Here is a 22,332-nt window from a genome sequence, read left to right on the forward strand (position 1 = left end):
ACTCGGTCCTGCTGAAAGGTGACACAGTGCAGGGAGGGGAGTGTTGTGTTGGGCAAAGACTGGTGGGGCCTGAGGCGTCCCTGGTGGCGGCCTCCACGAGCCTTCCACAGGGAGGCTGACTTTTGAAAAGGTTATCTCCCTCTCACACTTCTTCTGACTGTCTCCACCGACTCTCCTGCTTTTTTCCATTTCCTCCCCGTCCCCGCCCCCAGTCCCTTGCCTTTGCCAAGCCCGTAGGCCTGCCAGGGTTCTTATGGAGCCCCTTTTTAATGCTGTGATAAAATGTGCTTATTACCCCACTTAATAGAGGCCTGAAGGGTAATTTTGGTGACTCAGGGCAGATGGTAAATTAGTGGTGAGACAATGGAAATGCAGCATCCTTTCTCAGAATCTGCGGCTCTCACCAAGACACCACACTTCCTCTTCTCACTGTCCCAGCCCTGCCATATTTGCCACCGTGGACTTTTAATCTAGAAATGCATCTCAATGATGATCCTATTATCCCTTAGTTATGGGGCTTACTACATTGGTGCCAGCCGGTATCTTTACAAACAACGTAGTATCTAATTCAGCATCAAATAAGGTAGATTTCCAAAACCTTAAGAACTTAGCAACTGTGATGTATTGGTTTAAAAGATATATATGTCCATATGATAGTACCGATGGGTAGTTTGTGGAGGCAGAGACAGCTGCTGTTAAAGTGAGTCCGATATTTCCCAGTTCTCACGTACCACAAATAAAACCTACAAAAATGATAATTTTTCAAACATTGAATCCTCTATCTCTGTGTAATGAGGCATGTAGGGAGGAGGAGAAGAATTTTTGTGCTTTTTTGCCTTTGGTGAAAATTCTCCAAGGAGTAATTTCATCTTTAAATGAAAAGTTTTGTATCAGGTGATTGTATGAGCTCCAGGAATCACTGAAGCCTGGGGTTCAGACATGGGGAGACGTACAAGTGCACACTCAACCACACCCAGCAACATATACCCATCGTGCGCATGAGGAATAAGGCCAAAGAATGTGGAAAAAACTAATGTTAATGTTTTCAATTACATTGTAATGAAATTTAAAGAAGCTTGGCAGACAGATACATTTTTACAATCTACCAGCCCTTGAATACTTTGCCTACTCACCTACAAATGCCCATGCCTAGTTATCCTCCCAATCCTCAAGGGCTGGCTGCTGGGGCAGGTGGTGAGGGCAGTGACCTTAGGAAGCTCAGGCCCAGCACTATGGGTCACCTCCCCATGCTCCTTAAAATCCTACTTTCCAACAGCCTGATAGCTTTTAGGGTCTCGACTCTGAGGCTCTCAGGTCATTACTAAACAGCATAGTTGGATTAATTCACCCATGGAATTAAAATGAATCGACAATGCTCAGGAAAAAGTCAACAGATGTAAAACACCAGCCAAAATATTCCAAAAACTTTCCTGATGAAATCCACACAACACTGATACATTTTGGCCAATTTTTCTACCTCGAGAATCAATGCCAATAACTCCGACGGCGACCCCACTGTGGTCTCAGAAGATAATATGGATTCCTACATGGGGTAGGTACATTCAGACAATTACAAGGAAAAAGAATAATTATAACCAAAAGGAAACTGCTACCAAGAGGTGACAACCAGTTTTACCAAAATCTCAAAACCAGAAAGTAGGTGAGTAATTTAGAAATTGTTCAGGTGTACTGAATGTTCAAATTCTACTAAGCAGTTTGTTGTCAAGAAAAATCTCATGAATAGAAGGGAAGATAAAGCCTCATTACACTAGGAATCTTAGGAAAAGTACTTATTTATGTTTTAATAACTTTTCCTATGTCATTGTATTATGGTTGGCATGCTATTAATAAAAATAAACTCCTATATTAAAAGATGTTAATGACTGTATACACTTCTACTCCTGAAATCATCCTTGTGAACTATAATTCAGAGTTAAATGTTTAAATAAAAGAAAAACTCTAATCCAACTAGCACCACTGTATTTCCAAACATTTGTATTTAAATACTTCAAACCATACTCTTCATTTACCTGCTGAGAGCTTTCTGCTCAAATTTAGATTATTTTCTATCATTTCTATTTAGCAGTGGCAGAAGAATGTGCAAATTATATGCCAGTATACCTGGTATTGTAAAATCCCTTTCATAAGAGTGCTTGCTTCTAATGTTTTATTTTACTTTTGTAACTCAGTATTCAGTGCTCCTCATTCTGCAAACAAATTAAGATAAAATAAACTCAAAAGTGTCTTATACAAAACAACTTCAAACCACAAATTTTCTAGGCAACGATCCTAGCAAAAAGAACATCTGATAATGCAGAAAACATTGTATCCTGAGTACAAGTAGATAATAAGACCTTGTAAGCACCTGGACCTTAGCCATGAAGCATTTACACTCAGAAATGTGGAAAAAAGTGCTTAGCACAAGATCTGCCATAACTGTTGTCTGAAGTTGAACCTGAGAGTGAATCTGCAGTGATTCACTGTACTATCTCAGCAGCACATCTGAGTGTCAAGTCTCTTTCACACTATGATGAAATCAGAACAATGTGACATCTCCTAATAAAGATTAAATTGGTATTTTTCTTAAATGCTATGATTATAAATTAATCTATAAAATAATACACCATTAACAACTACTCAATTTTCCCTCCTCAAATCAAATTCATATTGTTGAAGGTTGGGCAGAATACAAGTAAGAAAATAAAATATCATTCACCATACTCTTTATTTTGGGTTTACTATTTTAAATGCTTTACAGGCATTCTTATTTGGTTCTTACAGTAACTCAATAATGTGGGTTCTTTATCCCCACGTTACAGATGATGCAACTGAGGCTCATGGAGGTGAAGTGACTTACCCCTGACAGCAGAGCCTAGATTCAAACATGAGTGCTCTAACTCCAAACAGTATATACTTTATTGGGACACTGTCAGCCTGAAAGGCTGTGTACCTAAAAGTTACAATCGGCACACTTAATTGCTCTTTCTCAATTGTTTCTGAAATTTTCTCTTTTCTAGTTCTAAATTTTCAAACCAGAAAATCCACAATTTTGATGTGAAAAGGAAAAACAAAATTCAGCCGAGATGTAGCCTTATTTTATTCTACTTCCTTATAGCATTATACTTTGGATAAAAGAATCCTGGAAATTTACATTTACTACCGATTTCTACCAACAATTAGCAATAAGGCATTTTCTCATTTCCCTGTGGTTTTTTTGGAAGCACTTCCAGCTTTTTATATTTTCAAATTTTATTTTCTAAGTATCAGTCATTCCTCAAGGATTTTTGAATCCCTATGCTCTCTTATGATGTTAAATTTGGAGGTGGGGAGAAGATTATTCCCCTCCTTTCATTATTTATCTTAAGTAAAATCATCAGAGAGGACTTTCTCAAAACATCTTAAAATTTAATTTGTGTTTCTGGATCTTAGAATGGCCAAGTTCTCTATATTTCAAGGCACTTAACTGAGAGATCAACCAAAGCAACTGTGAATTTGAGAAGCAGGAGGCCTGGTTGTACTGTTGATGTACTTTTTAAGGAATTCCAGTTAATCAGAACGCCATTCTTCAGCCATACCCACGGCTATTATTCTTGAGGCTATTCATACTATTTAAACAGTTATTGAGTATTTGGAGTATTAGAAGTATACTACAAGTGAAGAAAAGCCCCATAATTGATTTGTTCATGTTTTATTCTCCTCTTTTTCTATTGGCATGTTCTTTACATGCCCTCAATAAATATTAACACTCAAACAACTCACTATTAGGGTGGCAAGCAAACCTTTAGAATGTCGAAACAGTACAGGGAAGAACAATGCACCTAATTGAAACGGCAGGGTAATTTGGAAAATAAAATTGAGTTGCTGCAAATTCCAAATTCCAGAATAAAAATGTTTATACTCACTCAAATGCAGATTGTTACTGGCTTTGAATAATTATTAGAATAAAAAATACTTGAACACTAACAATACACTTGATATGCACAGAACAAGCACAGTCTATACATCTCTATTATTTTGTGCAAGGAAGTTCAGGACATGAGTCTGATGTTTTTCTTGGTGATGTTGTTATTGAACACAGCTTATAAAATCCCAAAAGATGGTGAAACAATAGGCCAAGCCACGAAATACACAGACAGCCGTTAAACATTTCATGGACAATTTTCTTTAGAAAATTTTAACACATTAGGGACAGAGAAGCATGCTGAAAGAAACGAAGGGGTTAAATGATTCTGCTACTCAAAATCCTTTTATTTCCCTCAAATATATTAATTTATCACCAAGATCAATTCAAAACGTAAAATTCCTGAATCTCTTTGGCAGAAGCTACAGCTAAGAAAACTATGACAATTAAATGAAAATGGAAAACACATTTGCAGTTGGAGCTATGAAATATAAACACATAATGACTCTATAAGAGATAATATTTATCTGTACACCAAGGGTAATCCTTATTATCTACTTAGGCCTATGCCAGTTTTGGCAGAGATGCCACTCATATCTTGCAAAGATAAATTCCATATGCTCTGTAGAGTTATAGCATATTTCCCATAAATAATGTATACAATAGACTGTAAATAAATAATACATTTATCTGAACTGTTCAAGAGTGAAGGGCAGGGTGGCTACTCAAGAGACTCAGTATCATATGAATGAACAATTTCAAATAAAGTAACGTTCAATGGTGAGTTATCACAAAGTTCTTACACTAAAATATTCTGAAGAGAGGGTTTTAAAACAACTCCAGATCTGGTGCAAACTTTCAAGTAAATGTTCCAACAAGACCCAAAATTCCCAATTTAATTATACTGCTAAAGTTTCTATTCTGATAGTAGCATCATAGCTAAGAGCATCTTACCTATTTGCTGCAATTTTTAATTCTTTCTCTACACTGCTGTTTTTATGATCAATGAAATAACTAGATTTAAAAGGTCATGTATGAGTTTTTGTCTCATGAAACACACAGTGGTTTTTTTTTCTTCTGTGTGAATAAGTTTAACGTTGCAGTAAATAGACAGAAAGACTAAGTTAAAAAAACAAAAATCTCTAAAGAGTCCACCTGGACTAGTTAGTCTGCTAAGACCTTACATTGTAAAAATTGTTATTTCCCACTCCTGAAGTATCTCCCTCCTGAAGTCCCATAGATACACAAACTATTTCCATTTCTTGTAAAACTGTAAGTATGCCTTTAGAACCTCAGACACTATACACCATTTAGTTGGAAATTAAGTTTTCAAATCGCTAAGGAATAGTCTCTGAATAACAGAAAACACTAGAGGTCACAGTTAATTATAGCTTGTCTATCAAGTTAAGTTAATGTTGGAGAACACAACCAAATAGTTACAGAGACATTAAGAGGAGTTTTATTGTCAAAGAAATTCTTATTCACTCAGCTTCTAATATTTTTAAAAGAAGAGAGATAAGCCTTTTACAAGTGGAGATGGGATAAGAAAACTCTGGATTTACATCAAATTGCTCCCTTCATTGTCCTTTTGACGACGATGTCGATTTCATTATAAAACTTCATTTTCCAGAGTTTCATAATAGTCATAAACACACTTCACTTTAAAGAGTTTCTATGGGACATAATGTGAATGCAAATACAGAATAAAATGCAAATGATGGAGGTCTGGGACCAAATATGGACTATCCGTTAAGAATACAGTCACTGAAAACAAACATTTAGGCCTTAAGAAGAAGAGCACAAAGGGGCTGATATGAATCTTTATATCAAGTTACATAGCCCTAGGGAAGGCAGACAAGAATAACAGTTTTCAGTTTTTCACCTAATTGTAAAGCCCAGGTTGGGAATATTTGATGACTTCGGTCTCTGTTCATTCCTCTTCTAAAGTGAGTAACATTTTTCATCTTCTCAGGAAAATAAACCCACTTGTGGGTAATAATCCACAAGGGTACTGGAATAGGGAAATGAGACCTTGCAAACTAGTTCAAGTTCAAATCTTAGGCTTTGGAGGCTTACCAAACAGTGGAAAAGAAGTGATCAGAAAAAGAAGGAGCTATAGTTTTGCCTTGCTAAATAATAACCAACAACCCAGATATTTACAACTAATGAATAATAAATATGCTACCATGTTGTGTTGTAAAGTGAAAAGAAAAATCTACAGAAATGAGAATTCATCAGCAACAACAATTAATCCCAAGTTAGTGTATGTCGTCAGGGAATAATTCTAATATCACTCAAAATGTTAATTATTTACTTACTACTATCTTCTAAATGAGTCAAAATAATGAATGTTTAAATCCATTGTAAAATTTAAGACTTTATCTTGTGTCAAAATGAAAAAAAAGTAGCAAGACTATAAAATGTCGCTTAAACTTATTAAACTCACAAAAAGTTGCGGTGATTTTAAAAGTATTACTTAGTAAACATTAATAGTAACAGCATTTCCTTTCTGTAGAAAAATATGATTTCATTTAAGTTTTTTAAAGACCCATAACATTTCACACTCAAGGTTCTTTACCTCATGATTATAAATCCTATTAATTCTAAATAGAGTCATGGAAAGTATCAAGGGAAGAATCAGTTATAGAAATGTATTTTTGAGGATAATAAATAATGTAAAATTTATTTTCATAACTTATTTATCCTCCATTAGTTTACGCCATATACAGTGGTGCATAAGTCATGGAAAAGCCATAGCATGGTATTCTATATCCTAAAGAGAGTTAATGACTTAGTTCTGGCTACTTAACTGTATATACTCATGATACCAATAAACAACAGGTGTATAATTCAATAAATGTAGAAATAAGCTTTTTTCATGAGAGAATAAACTCTTTATAGTATGTTTTAGTCAATTTCAAGAATTCTGAACCAAGAAATCCAGAAACATAAAATAATTTCAAAAGATTTGCCCTCTTGTATTTTCCTTTAACAAGAACATATTTCCTAGACTAAGAAATGCTGTTTGGAAAAAGAGTGTTCAGAGAGAGTCTAGTAAAGTGTTGCCAATTGCTTTAATTCTGCACACATAAATGCATTAAATTGATTGAAATTGGATTCTAGTGACAAATATTTAAATGAATATATTCTCGCTTATTTCACATTGTATCCTTTATATCATTTATTAAAAGGTCAAATTTACAAGTGTGGGCAACCCAGCAATTGCTCAATATAGGTACACTTCCTGGAGAGGCTATTTAAGACTCCAAAATGCTTTCCTAAATTCCTATAATCCTGAAATCATGGCATGTGAAATTAAGGATACAGTGAAGATGTCCTTTTATCTTTTACAATCCACACACATGCTTATCTGCTTGCATTTTTCAAAGCTGATTTTATGCATGCAAAGTCAATTCACAAATATTAAGGATAGTGAAATATCCAAACTTCTACTGGATCTCAAAAGTCAAATTTTGGAATTATTCCTAAAATTCAAATTTGGAGACTGTATTTTATGTTTTAGACCCTAACTTTTTAAATAGGTATTATATTCTGATGTTTCCTGCTGAGTAAGAACACCAAGCCTGACGCGATTTACAGCAGTGTTGTTTTACTTGAGATTTTGAAAACATTTAAGTTTAACATCTGCACAGCTGTCAGATACACTGCGTCACATGTATCTTGTTTTTATTTCTTTATTTGTAAAAGAATACTTTCCCATAGTTTGATGTAATTTTTAAATATTAAATTAATTTTTTGCATTCAGGAGAAATGGTGAAAATTTTTGTCAATTCTAACATAAACCCAAGTACGACTTTGATACAAATATGACGCATCATAATCCTAAAAAGGCCATGTAAAATGCTACAGTTGCAAACATTTAAGACTGTGTAACAAAAATGACTAAGAACGGTATCAGTTTACTATCCTTCAACTATTTTCTTGACAGTGGAGTCAAATAATGTTGAATTATAGACCTTCTTACAGGAAGTCTTATTTCGTGTTCATTTTTTGATCATTTTGCTGCTAGTCCCTATAGGAATTTGGCTGTATGCCGACTTTTCCTTTAAAAGTTTCTGTATACATACTTGGGTTATGTTTGATTATTAAATGATCATTTATTAAAACTTTAGCATTTCACATTTGTTTGACACATTTACGTTTCATAAGAAAATATTGTTATTGCAATGGAAAGCATAACATTACCAATACGAAAATACTTCATTTGAATTCATGTTGACAGTATTTTCATTTATGACAAGTGTCTTAATATAACTCGTTATGCATTCTTCGAAGTTTCTCCAACTCCACCTGCGAGGCGAGGTAAGCTAGTTTTATAACAGTAGGCCCCGTGGCAATACTTTAGCCTATCTGCTTGGCCTTAATAAACCTAAGTTTCTACTATGAGACCACAAATAGTCTTTGTTTTTAAGAGTTCAGAGCTTTACTGCATAATTTTCCTTCCAACACCCAGCAACAGCTGTGTTTTAAATCTTTTGGACTATGACAAACATTTTAAGATTTAAACATACGCCTGTTTGAAAACATAATGATTTAAAATTTGTTTATTTTCAAAGCTGGGCAATTATAGCATGATATGCCAGTTAGTTTTTTTGAAAGCAGAGCCCATATTTTAATTCTTTTTTTCTTCCTCTTCCTCCTCTACTATTTAAGCTTCTCCGTGTTTTCTAATAAAACTTGTTAAGTTAGGACTGACAGCAGTAGTACCCACAACTACTCTATATATTTCCAACTCGTGAGCAATGGAGTCATTCTGGTGGGAGAGGGATTGCTATTTGAGCGACCTATTGCCACAGAGCTAGTTAAATCACTGAACAATAGTTACTGTTATGGGGTTTTACTTTGTACAAAGTAGCGTTAGTATCATTGCTTTCCATTAACCATGGAACTTACATTGGGGACTTCCACTGAGAGAGAGAGAGAGAGAAAGGGAGAGAGGGAGAGGGAGATTAGAGGAGGAGGAGGAGAGGAAGGAACTATGAAAAGGGAGTAAGTTTTGTAGTATTAGCATTTAGACTTCGAGATATTTAACAAAGTAATTGATCTCCACCTATCCACATATACTCTACTACTTTTTTTCTAAAATGTTTTCTAAATGCCCCTGTTAAGAATCAATACATCCCTACTCTGAAATTCACACATAAATATATACTAAAAGCCAATCAGAAAGTAACAATAAAAACACAACCTGGTAAACAACCAACGTTTAATTCAAAAGATACTAAGCAATAAAGGGCCTAGAATGACCATCCCAATTAGCCAATGTAGTGACAAGCAGTCAACACCTTATTTAATCATTAAACAGAATCTTGCCATAATTTCCCTTTGACATATTTCAAAAAAGGATTTAAGAGTGCACCACATGACCCGTAACAACAATCAAAAGTAAAGTAAGATGGTTCTAGGACCCCATGGCTTGCAAGGCCTGGTGGACTGCGAGGTTCCAGGATTAAGGCATTAGGTGGGACCTTTTGAAGTATTTACAATTTAAATAAGATGTATCTATGTGTTAGCATTTAGAAACAAACTACATGACAAAAGGACCATCTTCTTGTCTTCCTGTTTGTGTCCAGTTTTCTTATTGGATGAAAATAAATTGCCTGCCTATTATTAGTAAATATCTGATGGCCTCATTTTTTTTTCCTAAAGCAGCAGATCCAATTTTTCAAGGACATTAAGCTGTTCGTTGCCCCCCATGCCCATTCCTTACCATAACACCTTCCCCAAAGAGAAAACTTAAATCTCCCTTGGATGCATCTCTATCCCACTTTGCAGGGACAGAGTGTTTTCAGTCAAGTTCAAGTTCTCTTTTAAGAATTTTAACTCAAGCTATGCTTTAGAAACAACATTCTGGACTTTAAAAATAAAACAATCGCCACCAGGGTTCTTGGCCCACTTGGGAACCAAAGAGCGCTGGCCCAGGGCTGCCCCGCATCCCCGAGGCCCGGCGGCCTGGCGCTCTCCAGTCCGGGCCTCACAGCCCCGGCGGCCGTCCCCCCTCCCCCGGGAGCTCACCAGAACTTGGCATTTAACCTGCCTGGCGAGCGTGGCTTTCTGGTTCCATCTCTTCGAGCCACATTACTTCTCCCCAGATGTCAGAGACAAATCTGGATTAACATGCAACAGGGCGCCCTGTGCAGCCTGCCAGCCCTCGCCCAGGAGCTGTTAAATGCAGATCCAGCCGAGGACCCCCCAGAGAGCTGCTGTTGAATAAAAATTGTAATCCAAAGGGACCATTTTTTTTGCCTTGCGCTGCTTGTGGAAGAACCGGGGCTGGCGCCCGAGCGCAGGCTCTGCTAGTCCCTGCTCGCTAGGAGCAGGCGTGGCCATCCCGGGAGGCGGCCTTAGGGGCCCGGAGACTCTTCGCTCCTCTCTCCACTCTCTCTCGACCCGTTCTTGGAGTGGAAAATGCTTAGATTCTAGGAGTGGCGAGCAACAGACAGCTCTAGGAAGGAAGGCTTCATTCGACGGCCCCTTCCTGGAGCACGGCCTGAAGTCTAGGGTCGGGGAGGCCAGGCTCTTCCTCACCTAACCGCTCTTGGCCCTCCCGATTCCACCCTGGGCCCCCAAACACGCGCCCCACCTCCCCTCGGACCTGCGTCCTTTTCCCCCGCCAACCAGGCTCAACCCTCGCCTCGACGCCTGCCTCTCGGGTCGCGGCCCGGCCCTCGCCCCATGCCGTGCCCGGGAAGCCGCCGGTGCCTCTCGCTGCCCCCAGTCCCAGGGCGTCGGGAGCGTCAGTGCCGAACCCGGAGCGCCGCGGTCAGGAGAGGGCGCCCGGGAGGCCTGCGTCGGCGAGAGGGGGCTCTTAGGCTTGAGACCTCGGGGCCTGGGAGTGGGAATGGGGGAGGACTTGATAGAGGAGAACGGGATTACGGTTTCTATTGGGGTCTTAATCTGATAAACAAAACAAAAACCACCCAAACCAACACCACCACAAGGCCAAGTGGATTTCCGCCGACTTAGCCCTCCGGGAAACCGGCTGGTATCAAAGTCGTCGATCCCAGGTCCCTGCGCGGGAGGCAGCCTTCGCGCTCTCCGAGGGAAAAAAAAGTAACATAAAATAAGTCGTGCCACCAGCAGGCCCTAGAGACAGAGGGGTTAATGAGCTAACGAGGCCCAGCGCTCGCGCCACACCTGAAGCCTCCAGTCCCGGAGCGCACCCTCCGCCCGGGCTCAAACTGGCCGGGCCGCATTCGCAGACAGGTGACGAAGCCGTCCTTTCTGGGCCCGGCTCCCAAGGCGCCGCACTAGGGGTCCAGCGCCCTCGGGGACCGGCGAGCAGGCTCCAATTGGGAGAACTGGCGCCCACGGGGTGACCCTATGGCTTGTCCCTCGCTTCCCACCTCCCAGGACAGGGGCCTCCACTCCGCGTCCGAGGCACAGTCCCGCGTGTGCCCCGCGCTCTGCGCTCCCTGCTCCAAAGGGAGGCCAGGCACACTAGCTCCTGGTTCCCGGCAAGCGGACAATTAGAACAAACTTGGGTTTGCTGCTCTCGGACCAACTGAGACCTAGGGGAGCCCGAGGAGTCGCGCGAGTGCGCCCACGCGCATAGGCCAACGGCACCACGAGCTCAACCAAAGCTGCGAAGCCCACTGGTAAACGGCGGGGGCGGGATGTGCGCTTCTCATTTTATAGGTGGGAGAGGAGAACAAAAGGAGAATTTTTACCCAATACAATTGCCCACCAATCTGCATATCTCAAATTAAGGCAATCGGGTAACAAAAGTTCACCGAAGGACTAGGGGGAGAACTCAGTGATGTTGTATCAGTTTTGTATCCCCCCCCAAAAAAACCCATAACTTTGGTCCTTTATCTTTGACTTTAATAAAATAATGATTCGTTGAGAAAATGGGGTATAAATCTTCATTTTGGAGGCAATTAAAGTGTTGATTTCATTCATGCCCCTAAGCGATTCTTGTAATTTGCTCAAATAGCCTTATGTACCCAGCACTCCGGAGCTTTTAGAATCCCATTTTCTAGTTAGGCTTGTTGGATTACAATTTTTATTCAACAGCAGCTACCCGAGGGTTCCTCAGTGGAATCTGCATTTAACAGCTCCGGGGCGAGGGCTGGCAGGCTGAACCGGGAGGGAGGCCCGGCAGCCCGCGGGGCCGGGGCCGGAGCCGCCTGCAGGTTTCGCACCTCGGCAGGGCCGCGCCAGGATTGCTCAGGCTGCCTGTTCTGTGCACTCGTCTACACTGCCGAAAGTTTACAACTTGCCAAATTATAGTAAGGACCCGGCGCGTTGGTGCTTTTAAAGCTCAGCTCTGCGTGCCCTCCACTCCTCGTGGGAAGGGAGGAATTCAGCCTCTGTCGCGGGGTTACCCAGAGAAATCCAAGCTAGGAATTTATTTTAAGGGGGGTGATGTTAAGAGAAGAAAACTTTAGGATGACACCAAGACCGAGGAGTTGGGCACTCGGGCAAGGACTCGACAAGATAGCCGCTGGCCAACAGTGATCATGGCAGAGCTTGCAAAGGAAAACTCTGCATGACTGGCTGTCCTTTGGCTTAACAAAGGCAGGCTGATCTCTCCCCCAAGACGGGATTCACGTGCCAAGTCAGAAAGAGAAACAATTCTGGGCCTTCACTTACTCATGGAGAGGCGGAGGAGGCCCCCAACCCAACTCTCTAGACGCGTTGCAACAATTCACAACAGAGAGCTGTCCTGAGCCCTGCTTTCTCTCACCCACTCCTCATGTTTTCACTTTCATTGCATTTTTGCAACTCCTTTGGACCAATCCAGAGACACAGGGACAGGAGAGACAGAGAGAGAGAGAGACAGAGACACTGGGAGCAAACAGTGGTGTTGGGGTGAGAGAGGGAGAGAAATCCCCCCAGCAACTCCAAATAAAAGTCGTCCCCACTTAGCAACGCAGCGAAAGAAGGGCCAGGAGGGAGGACGCGAGAGGAGGGGGTGAAGCAAGCAAAGGCCGGCAGCTGAGCGCGAAGGCGGCGCGAGGTCCCCCACCCGCCACACCGAGGGAGTCACCGGGGTGCCCCTGACGCTGACACTTCCAAAAGCTGCCAACCCAGAGGGCCCAGAGCACGTACCAGCTGGAGGATGAGTGGAAAGGAGGAGGAGAAATGTCCATATTTATCTGTTTTTATAACCTCGGCCTGGTCTTATTTTTTCTATTAAGTACAATAAAATGGGCGAGCTTGCAGGAGCGCTGCACAAAGCAATGTTCAGTGAGGTCTAGAAGCGTTCGGCCGAGAAAAACTGACAAGACAGGCTAATGAACCGTATAGACAGGGAGAAAATAGCCAGCATTTGCTAGATTTCAAACTCTCACAGTCTCTCTTAGACCACCTATCTTGGGTTTATTCCTAATAAAATAAGAAATAAGCAGACCCTACACTTTTCTTTTCTTCCAGATAGAAGGGGAAAAAAATACTCCAGAACAAAGCCCTACAATCAGAGGCGGTCACTGGCAGTTAACACTCCCATTATTATAGAGGGTAAATAAAATAAAGACAAAAATTAAAAGCGACAAGAAACAGGTCAAGTTTGCAGGCAAAGCTTTTACAAGCTCATCTCTCCAGGTCGAATCCCAGAGCCAGCCTTAATGAAGCAATAATAGCCACATTATTCAAAAATTTTCATTTCGATGGAAATGTATCTAAAAGGGACTTAATCATATGCAAATAATAAAAGGAGGTGGTAGTGACCCAGCAAGCAATATGCATACAGATTTTTTTCCCAGGGATGTTGAAATTGAAAAGCGCATACCTGGTCAGATAGATTTGCTGATCTTGTTATATCTTCACTGTCTGATTTTGATCCTCCTTCTCTATCGTCTATCACCAAATCGATAGGCATTTTCCCTTTCAAACAGCTAATATACCGGTGGCAGAAATTGTCACATAATTCGTGTACCTACATTATGATAGAAATAAAAAAATGGAAATATAATCAGGAGTGCATAAATGACATTGACAAGTGCAATCCACCCCCCCTTGTGAGATCTAAACTTCCAAATAGGGAAAACACAGGGCAATTGTCCTCCAGAGACCCCCAGACGCATCCAGAATTAGGAATAACTTTCTTTTCTTGCAAAATAGAGATATCCCAGAAAATTGACAGTGACAAGATGATTCACAAGCTACAACATATTCAACACCCGTGTTAAATTCATCTGCTCCCAGGGCTGTGGCCATTAGAGAGGTGACCTGGGTGGGTGACATTTAAGGTAAACTATTTAATTTCATCCAGTTACTTTATCATAAGTCCTTTTCCAATGTGTCTAAGGAAAAAAATGTGTGTGTATATATGTATATATACATATACTAATATATATATTTATATCTTCAAAGGAGCAGCACCGTGGTGGCATAGAATATATGCCTGACAAAACAAGTCCCTGTAACATTTGTAATTAGAGATTCGATCCATAAGAAGCATATTTTAGGATATTTCCTTCAAAAATTAGAAGGAAATCAATTGCCAATACTCACGATGTGAAAAAAACCTATAGCCACAAAAACGTATCAAATTGATTATGTTTTTTAAAAAGGAAAAAGAAATCTTCAAGATATTTAGGTGAAAGTGGAGTGGTCTCTTACAGGCCCCAGGCATCACTGACATGCAAAAATTCACAAGAAACCCGAGTGTGCCTGCAATTTAATGTTAGTTTGAATTACAATGCATTAAGTTTTTATTGCTGAGATTTATAGAATAGCTAGCAAAATCGTGTTATCCCACACCCTTTCTTGAGTGTGAAGGTGGGGTGTGTGCAGGATTCGCAGATTCAAGAAATTGACACAACTATCAACTCTGCTTTGTCTCTGCAAAACGTTTAATGTGCCTCCCCCACCACCTCCTCCAGACTGCCTGCCCACTCCTCCTCCTCCCCCTCCGCCTCTCCTCTGTATCTGACCTGCTGCTGCTCTCAGACTGTCTTCCAGAAACTCACCAAAACTAAACAAAACTCCCCCCCCCCCGACCCCCCAGAGGTAGCAAAGAAGAGGAAAAGGAAGAGAAGGGTCCACGAAGGTAACCTGTGAAGCAAACTCACAGCAGCATTCTAAACATCAAGGGGGATGCATAGAATTGCAACTATTTATACAAAGCCGGCAAGGTATTAAGAATGAATACAAGGCTAGGGCGTTTGTGATCCCAGTTTTAGCGGCTGAAATTGTAATTAAACTGCAAAGAAAAATGGACACTAAGATTGGCCTTGACACTAATTACCAGAAAGAAAGACATTTATGCAAATGTCTCAGAAGTCTGAACTTCAGCCATTCTGAACCCTCCCCCACTGTGTGTTTGGGGGTGAGGAGGAAGCAAAAGGAAGAGAGGCTAGAGAAATTACCTTCTCTAATTCCAACAGATGAAACCTTAATACTTGTATGGCTTGAATCATCTGCAAAGATACAAAAACAATGAGCACCCCATTCCCAGTTTGCAGAAAATTGGCTGTCACAGCCCTAACATCTCCAGCCCACCCCCTTCCCCCCAGTAAATAGAGTTATTTTGATTTATGGCAATAACACTAAAACTTAATAGCAGCAACTGGGTACCATCTAGAGGTTTATATTTCTTAAGGAGAAAAAAAAATAGCTAAAACAACAACAAAGCATCTAAGTGGGGATCATAAACACTCTCCTCCCCCACGGCTCTCCCCTTTCTCGGCCCCACTGCCCCCACCCCACCCCCAAAGGGCCACATCCCTGGACTAGATGTTTCCTTGGAAGGAGTGCACGGAAAATATTCCCAATAGTCCCCAAATTGTGGCTTTTCACACTGCAAACTTTCTGCTGCCTTCCGCACACCTTTCAGGCGAACTGGTAGTTTGGGGGCTCTTGCCCGGTCGCTGCCCTGGTGACGCGACTTTGAGGGCTGGGAAGTCCGCAAAGTTTAAGCACACACGCTGACAGGCCGGGAGATAAATCCCCGCGCTGATTAGAGCTGCGCTGCCCGGCTGTCATAAAAAACAAAAGCTCGCATTTCCCCGCGCCAGCTCGCCCGGCCCCTCTCGAGATGAATTTATTTCCCAGAGATCTTGTCCCGGACCACTTGTCCGTGGACGGAAACGTTTGCAACCGACTTGCAGCTATGGGAGGACCGGTCTAGAAACCTCAGGGCTCTCAAAGCAAAGCTCGGGGGTTGAGGGGAAGGGAGATGGGGGAGGGGAGTAAGGGGTCCGCTCTTACCAAGTTATCCAGTTCTGGATTAGAAGAAAATAGAGGTTTTTCTGCGCGAATCTAAATACAAGTGAGAAGGGGGGGGGGAGGAGAAAGAAAAATTTGAAATCTGGTCGCCTTCCTAGTTTCTTGCCTCATTACACTGTTGGGGACAGGATGTAACCTCCGGGAGTGACTCGGTGACACCGAGTTTGTCCCGCGCAGAAACACTTCAATGTGAATCAGATAAGCTGAAAACAAGCCCAGAACTCAGGGTTATATCTACCAGAAACTACGCTTCTAGAGAACGCTGCCCAGCTCTCCAAGTCCAAGGCAGCTACCGCGCGTGGTGTTTGTGATTTTATTTTATAGAGTGAGCTTTCTGCGTGAGGTTCTGGAGCGTGAGTTGGGAAGAATACGAGCGATTTTCAGTCGTCCGCAAACAGACACTCATGGGAGGAAAATCTCAGGGTAGGTGTAACAGACATGGCTTAGGGTGGACTATTTGCTGGTTCCTTTTGAAAATGTACTAGGTGTGGGGGCGGGGGGAGGAAAAGGGAAGGCCTTCTTTTTATTTTCTTTTACTTTTTAAACATTTATTTTGCTGACCTGTTTGGCGAACACAGCTATGTCTTCATTGAATGACTCTGACGAGCAGACGTCCCCGCCCGCCACCCCCGGCTCTCGGGGGGTACAAGTAGCTAATTCACATTTCTCAAAAATCAGTGCTAAGAGAGGGAAGAGGGGGTGTCTGCAAGAAAATACAACAGTCACAAACAACACAATGGTTAGTCCCGAGTCAGTGGAGAAGGCGCCCAAGAAAAACAGCGGGAGGAGCTCAAGGCAGGGACCCCCTCTCTGATTTTGTCATCTACTTTCTCCCTCCCTCCCCCACCCAGGTGACTGCTCACCTCCCCTTCCTCCTAGGGCCCCGAAGTCGGAGGCCCTAAGCCATGGGCTGTATCTCAGAATCGGTTCAGCATATCTGGCCGGAGAAATTGGTTAACATTTGCTGAGAATAAAACCCCAGCGGTTCCAGCAGCCATTTTGAATTAAATTTCCCACCCCGACAAGCCCTCGTCCCTCTGCTGCACATCCAGGACCTGGTGGAGGAGAAAGGCGCTGGGCGCAGGGGTTGGGAAAGCTCTTTCAAGTGGGTTCCTCCACGGCAGCCTCCTGAAGCCCTGGGATCGGGGGACCTCGGTGGCAGGCGCTCAGCTAACTCGGGGAAAGGAACTCTATGGCTGCAGGACCTACTGTCAGGGGCCTGCACCTACCGACCCCGAACCCACGGCCCTCGCAGAGCAGGAAGCCTCCTCCTCAGCTCCCTGCACGCTTCCCTTCCTTCGCTGATGGTCCCCACCACCTCCAAAAGAAAGTTCCTTCAAATGTTCCTGCGGTAAAGCATTTCATTTTGTCTCTGCGGAACGGCAAAGCAGCTAGTATTGCGAGGGGCCTAGATGTCGCTTATCTCAACCCATAAAAAAAAAAAAAAAGCTTCTTCTAATGTCCAAGGAGGTGTCTCAAGTCTTTTATTAGCTCTCACAGCCCAGCTGAGAATTTAACAGTTTGGGGTCCTTTTCAAAGCTTCCCCAAATATTACGTCCCGGAGCCTAAAGCATTTGCAGTTAACGCTGCGAAAGAACGCTGGGATTTAAACAAGCCCATCGCACAAGGGACCAGAAAATAAAGCAGAAAGTGTCTTCAGCTGGGGAAGGTCAGTGTTGTGTGATTCTTTCAAAAGAAGAAATAAATAGAAACAAAAGTTGCTGAAAGTAAAAAGAGGTCCCTCAATTCATCAGCACACAGTAGGCACAAGGACCTTTCAAAGGATTTTACTAGTCCAGGGTCTAATCGAATGGTCGGGGAGAACACGGTGTAAACCGCAGCCAGAAAACAGCACCGGCCGGAGAGCACCCCGCGTCCACTTCTATCTAAATCCTGCAGGTTTCGCCTTTGAACACAAAGTACTAAAACAGCTAGAAGTTTCTTAATGTCTGTAACAATTCAGAGCGAGCCCCTCTCCTTGACTACAGTGGTCAAACTCCCTAAATGCAAAGCATGTTCCCCTTTGCCTGACCTGCAACTGTCCTCTCTTGATTTTATTGTGTGGCGGCAGAGCCAGCATACGGTTGCTGAGTAAACTTAGCAAGTCAGAACAATCAGTGGCTTAAAAGATTTTCCCCTAAACTAAAAGTTTCGTTCCAACACAAAGGCGCCTGCACTCAGAAACCCTCAACGCTCTCCCAGCGAAGCTGAGCAAGCGAGGACTCCAACCCGCTGAGCTATCGAGCCGGGGTCTGAGAGGAGACGAGGGACCTTTGGCAACTTCTCCCACACCGCGACCCCTTCGCGGGCACGGCTACGGCGGAGCGGGGCGCTGGGCGGGCGCCGAGCGTATGTGGAGATGGGGAGCATCCGGCAGGGCAGGCCGCCTCCCCAAATTCTCCATGCAATGCGAATGAAAAGTCACCCAATAATGTACCTCCAATCCAGAGAGCTCTGGCTTTCCTCTTACCAAGGGCAAAGGGAAATAGGGGAAGCATCGCGTCTCGACTACTAAAACTGCCGCCCATTGTACCTACCCATAAATGGCATCTTTATCTCTCTTTAAAGCGTCATTGACGGAGGAACCCATGCTGGGGGCCATGGCGTTGGTGTGAGCTGTGTGCGGGTACTGATGCGAGTGCAGAGGAGGCCCGTGGTTCAGGTGGTGGACCGGCTGCATGGACCTGGCCGCATGCGGGTCCCCATACATCGTGGAGGGGATGCCTACTCCATCCATGCCCCCGTAATGGGGTAGATCGTCGTACTGCATGACAAACAGGAGAGAAACAAGGTTCAGAAGGCCAGGCAGGCAAGTGGGAGAACGGCAGAGCGCGGAGCTTATACAACGTCAGTCTAGCTGGATCCTTCGACTCGGAATTCGGTGGCCTTACATCTCTAAAGTTGAGATTTCTTATTTAAAAAACAGTTTTTAAAGTAAAATTTCTAGGATTCTCAGTGAGACTCGGCTAGGATGAATGGTTTTGCCCTAACTTGTGTCCCTATCAACTAGTTCAGAAATTCAGGATCCTTTGGCAAGGAAGGAAGGAAGAAAGAAGCGAAGAAAGGGAGGCTTTCACCCGGAGGGCGGAAGGTAAAATGTGCATGTCTCTAGAGGAGGAAATTCAAAATCACAATAATAAAACGTGCCAGGACAGTGCAGCAAACCCGCCTAGTTGCACAGCCCCTTCCCATCGGGGGGAATTAAAAAAAAAAAAAAAAAAAGTTACGATGGGAAGAGCTACGCCAAGCACGTGAATTCAGACAGGCTTCTCATTTTATTTCTCTGCCAGCAGGGGTTAGGCAGTCCTGCAAGACACTGCATTTCCTTTGCTTTCCAAGACAAACTCTGCCCAATTATACAAAATTAACCGGCCCCCTTATAAGTGAAACTTGGAGAAGGGTATGTTTTCTTGTACATTAGAGCTGAAATTAGAATTGGACAATTTTCCCCCAAAGTTAAAGAAAATCTATAGTTGGAGCAGTTATACTATTTTTTCTACTCTTATGAACTTTCTCCTCGGACTAGAAGTCAATGAAGCAAATATTACTCATCAAGTTTAAAGCAAATTCAAAAGCAAATGCATATGCAACCCCCCATCTTCCTCCTCCAGAAAAACTACTTTCATATTGATTGTCATTATTTTTGTGTGTGAAATTTAGCTATTTAGATTTTTCTCATTGCTTCATTCCAGGCAAGTTCTTTTCCCAAGATTTGGAGGCGCCCAGAGTGAATTGATTTTCAAAGAAAAGAGGAATTGCCACTTTCATCTCCTTAAAGCCAGAGGTGTGAAAAGAGTTTGGAAGAACGCTGACATTTGCCTGAACCAAAGGAGTAAAGAAAAATGTGTCAGCCTAGTAACTTTCTTTTGCAAACAGGGCTTTGAGGGCCAGGACACAAATTATGCAAGGAAGGCTTTTTGTAGACCCCTTTTCTTTTAAGAAACTACCTCAGTTGGGTTGTCATTGTCTCATTTTACTCTCACTACATTTCCATTCAAATAGGAATATTGGGGAAATTAGTATTGCATTTTTAAAGTGAGTAGCTGTGTGCTTAGTATCCAATTAGTGCTGGGCTTTTCTAGGAAAAACTTTCAAAGTATTACCTTGCATAAAAATCTGTGCACATTAAAATTACTTTTAAAAGATGGATGTTTTCCGACCCAGAAAACCGTTGTACTATGACAAAGTTATTTGCTTAAAAAGCTAAATACTTCTAATGATATTAAGGATGAGCATAATCAATAACATATCAGAAGTTTCTCGTTGCTTATTTTAGTTTAAAAATAGCTTTAAACTTCTGCTCCCTGAACGCTCACATTGTAGCATTAGATATCTAGCGTTTTTTTGTTTTTGTTTTCCAAACAAATGATTGCCCGAGCTTGTATTTTTGTTTATATAGCTGCTGGTTAGGAATCTATAGAAAACTTGATTACTTGAATTAACAATTACATGTAACATACATAAGTCTACAAATGCATTGAATAAATCCTCTCGCTTTAGGCCACGGCTTTAGAAGCCTCATTCAAAAAGACAGAGAGAAAAAAGGAAACTTTTTAGCAGTGTCTTTTAGTCACGTTTCAATTTAATCTCACATTTGAGTTCCACAATTGTTTTTTAATACGTACCCTTTGCGCCATCGGCCTCCCTGGCTCCCTTCCTACTTCAACTTCTAATATATCCTCTTTAAGGCCAGTGTGAAAAGAAACAAATACGCAAATTCCCCCGGAAAAAAAATTTGAAAAGCACGACGAAAAATCCCTTAACGTCTCCAGCAACGTGAGCTACTGGTCCCAGATCTTCGGTCTACGGGACCTGAAGCAAAGCGCCCGAGTCACTGAGCATAAAAGCGCTCCGTTTCCAAGACAGCAGCGGGGGCAAAAAAAGCAGATCTTCTCTCCCCAAAAAATCAGTTAAAAAAAAAAAAAAAAAAGAGCGCCCCTCAGACCCAACTACCAAATCTCATGGCTTTCTGCCACTCCGGCTGTCAATCACAGGCGAGGTTGTCAACGTGGTGAATGAATGATCATCCGCTCTGTCTTCTTCTGGTCAGAACACCTCAAATGTTAATATTCAAATGCACAAAGCCCTAGCGCTCGCTTCCCTTGAATCAGTCCTAATTCCTAATCAGTTTCTCTCTTCTCTCGCTCGCTCTCTCTTTCTCTTTCTCTCTCTCTCTCTCTCCCTCTTTGCAACTGCTGCACTGGAGGGAGATTAGAGGAGGAGGGTTAAAAAAAATGTCTGTCTGAGTTTGTCTTAAAGGAGCCACGATCGATGCTGCCCGCTTGCAGTCCCCGTGCGTGTGTAAAGTGTGTGTTGCACAGGCGGAGAGGTGGATTCCGACCAGAATGCTAGAACCCGGAAGTAGTGGTGGCCATAACAGGTCGCGTCTTACACAATGCATTGGGCTGCAGCAAGTAGGCTCCTCGGCAGGGGTGGGTGAGCGAAGCGAGCTCTGGCCGCACTGGAGAGGCAGAGAGGCGCTCCATTAAATCGCACGCCCAGGCACCAACACCCACACACCCAGGGCACACGCACACAAATGCGGGCAGCAGCCCCTAGCCGCCGGCTTTATTTTCCGTATTCTTTTCTCTCTCTCCCCCTCCAGACTTTCTCCCTAAAGCCGACTCTCTTGAAATAAATTGGGAATAAACGCTGGGCAGGCAGCAGCCGGAGTTATTTTGCACAGGGCTCCGCGCATAGACTTCATGACTTTCCTCGAAATTATTGGGGTCTGCCAGTATTTTTCGGGGCGGAGGGGGGAGAAGCGGCGAGTACTGGATTCTCAGAACTAAACACCCCAAGTAGAAAAGTCAAACCCGGAGCGAGGAGGAGGAGCAGGAGAAAGGCTGGGGAAGACTCTGCTAGGGAGTCCCGAGAACGTGGGGTAGAGATGGCTGGGGCTTGCTGCAGATCCAGCTTAGAGGTTTTTGCTGTCAGAAGTGGACACCCGGCCCAAGGAAAGGAAATGCTTGCATTTTCTCACTTTAGCGTCTGGGCGCCCCCACCTCCTAGCCCCGGAGGCCCCCAGCCCCAGCCCCGGCGTCCTGCGCGAAGTGAGAGAGGAAGGGAGGGAACAATAAGCTGAGAGCCGGGAATGTGCCCCCAGCGCCTGTTTACAAACACGAAGCTATTTATGATCGCCGGAAAGCGAAACCCGACGCGGGCTCGGAGCAGCCCAGACCTCGCGGGTGGAGACGGGGCCGCGGATCCCCGGAGAGGGAGGCTCTTTCTCCGAC

At 43.0% G+C, this 22,332-nt stretch overlaps 1 protein-coding gene across 2 annotated transcripts in view; it reads right to left on the reverse strand.

Annotated features, from left to right (window-relative positions):
* Positions 1-21,518, reverse strand: part of MEIS1 (Meis homeobox 1) — a 130,328-nt gene extending 108,810 nt beyond the window's left edge. For both annotated transcript variants that reach the window (XM_058551075.1, XM_058551076.1), the window contains exons 1-6: positions 20,722-21,518; positions 18,634-18,860; positions 16,658-16,799; positions 16,079-16,129; positions 15,238-15,288; positions 13,656-13,802 (exon numbers count right to left, since the gene is read on the reverse strand). In XM_058551075.1, the coding sequence (XP_058407058.1) occupies positions 13,656-13,802; positions 15,238-15,288; positions 16,079-16,129; positions 16,658-16,799; positions 18,634-18,860; positions 20,722-20,733 (630 nt within the window). In that variant the 5' untranslated portion in view covers positions 20,734-21,518. The remainder of the gene's footprint in view (positions 1-13,655; positions 13,803-15,237; positions 15,289-16,078; positions 16,130-16,657; positions 16,800-18,633; positions 18,861-20,721) is intronic.
* Between the last annotated feature and the right edge of the window lie 814 nt (positions 21,519-22,332).

Source organism: Diceros bicornis, chromosome 12, assembly GCF_020826845.1.
Source record: "Diceros bicornis minor isolate mBicDic1 chromosome 12, mDicBic1.mat.cur, whole genome shotgun sequence".
NCBI lineage: Eukaryota > Metazoa > Chordata > Mammalia > Perissodactyla > Rhinocerotidae > Diceros > Diceros bicornis.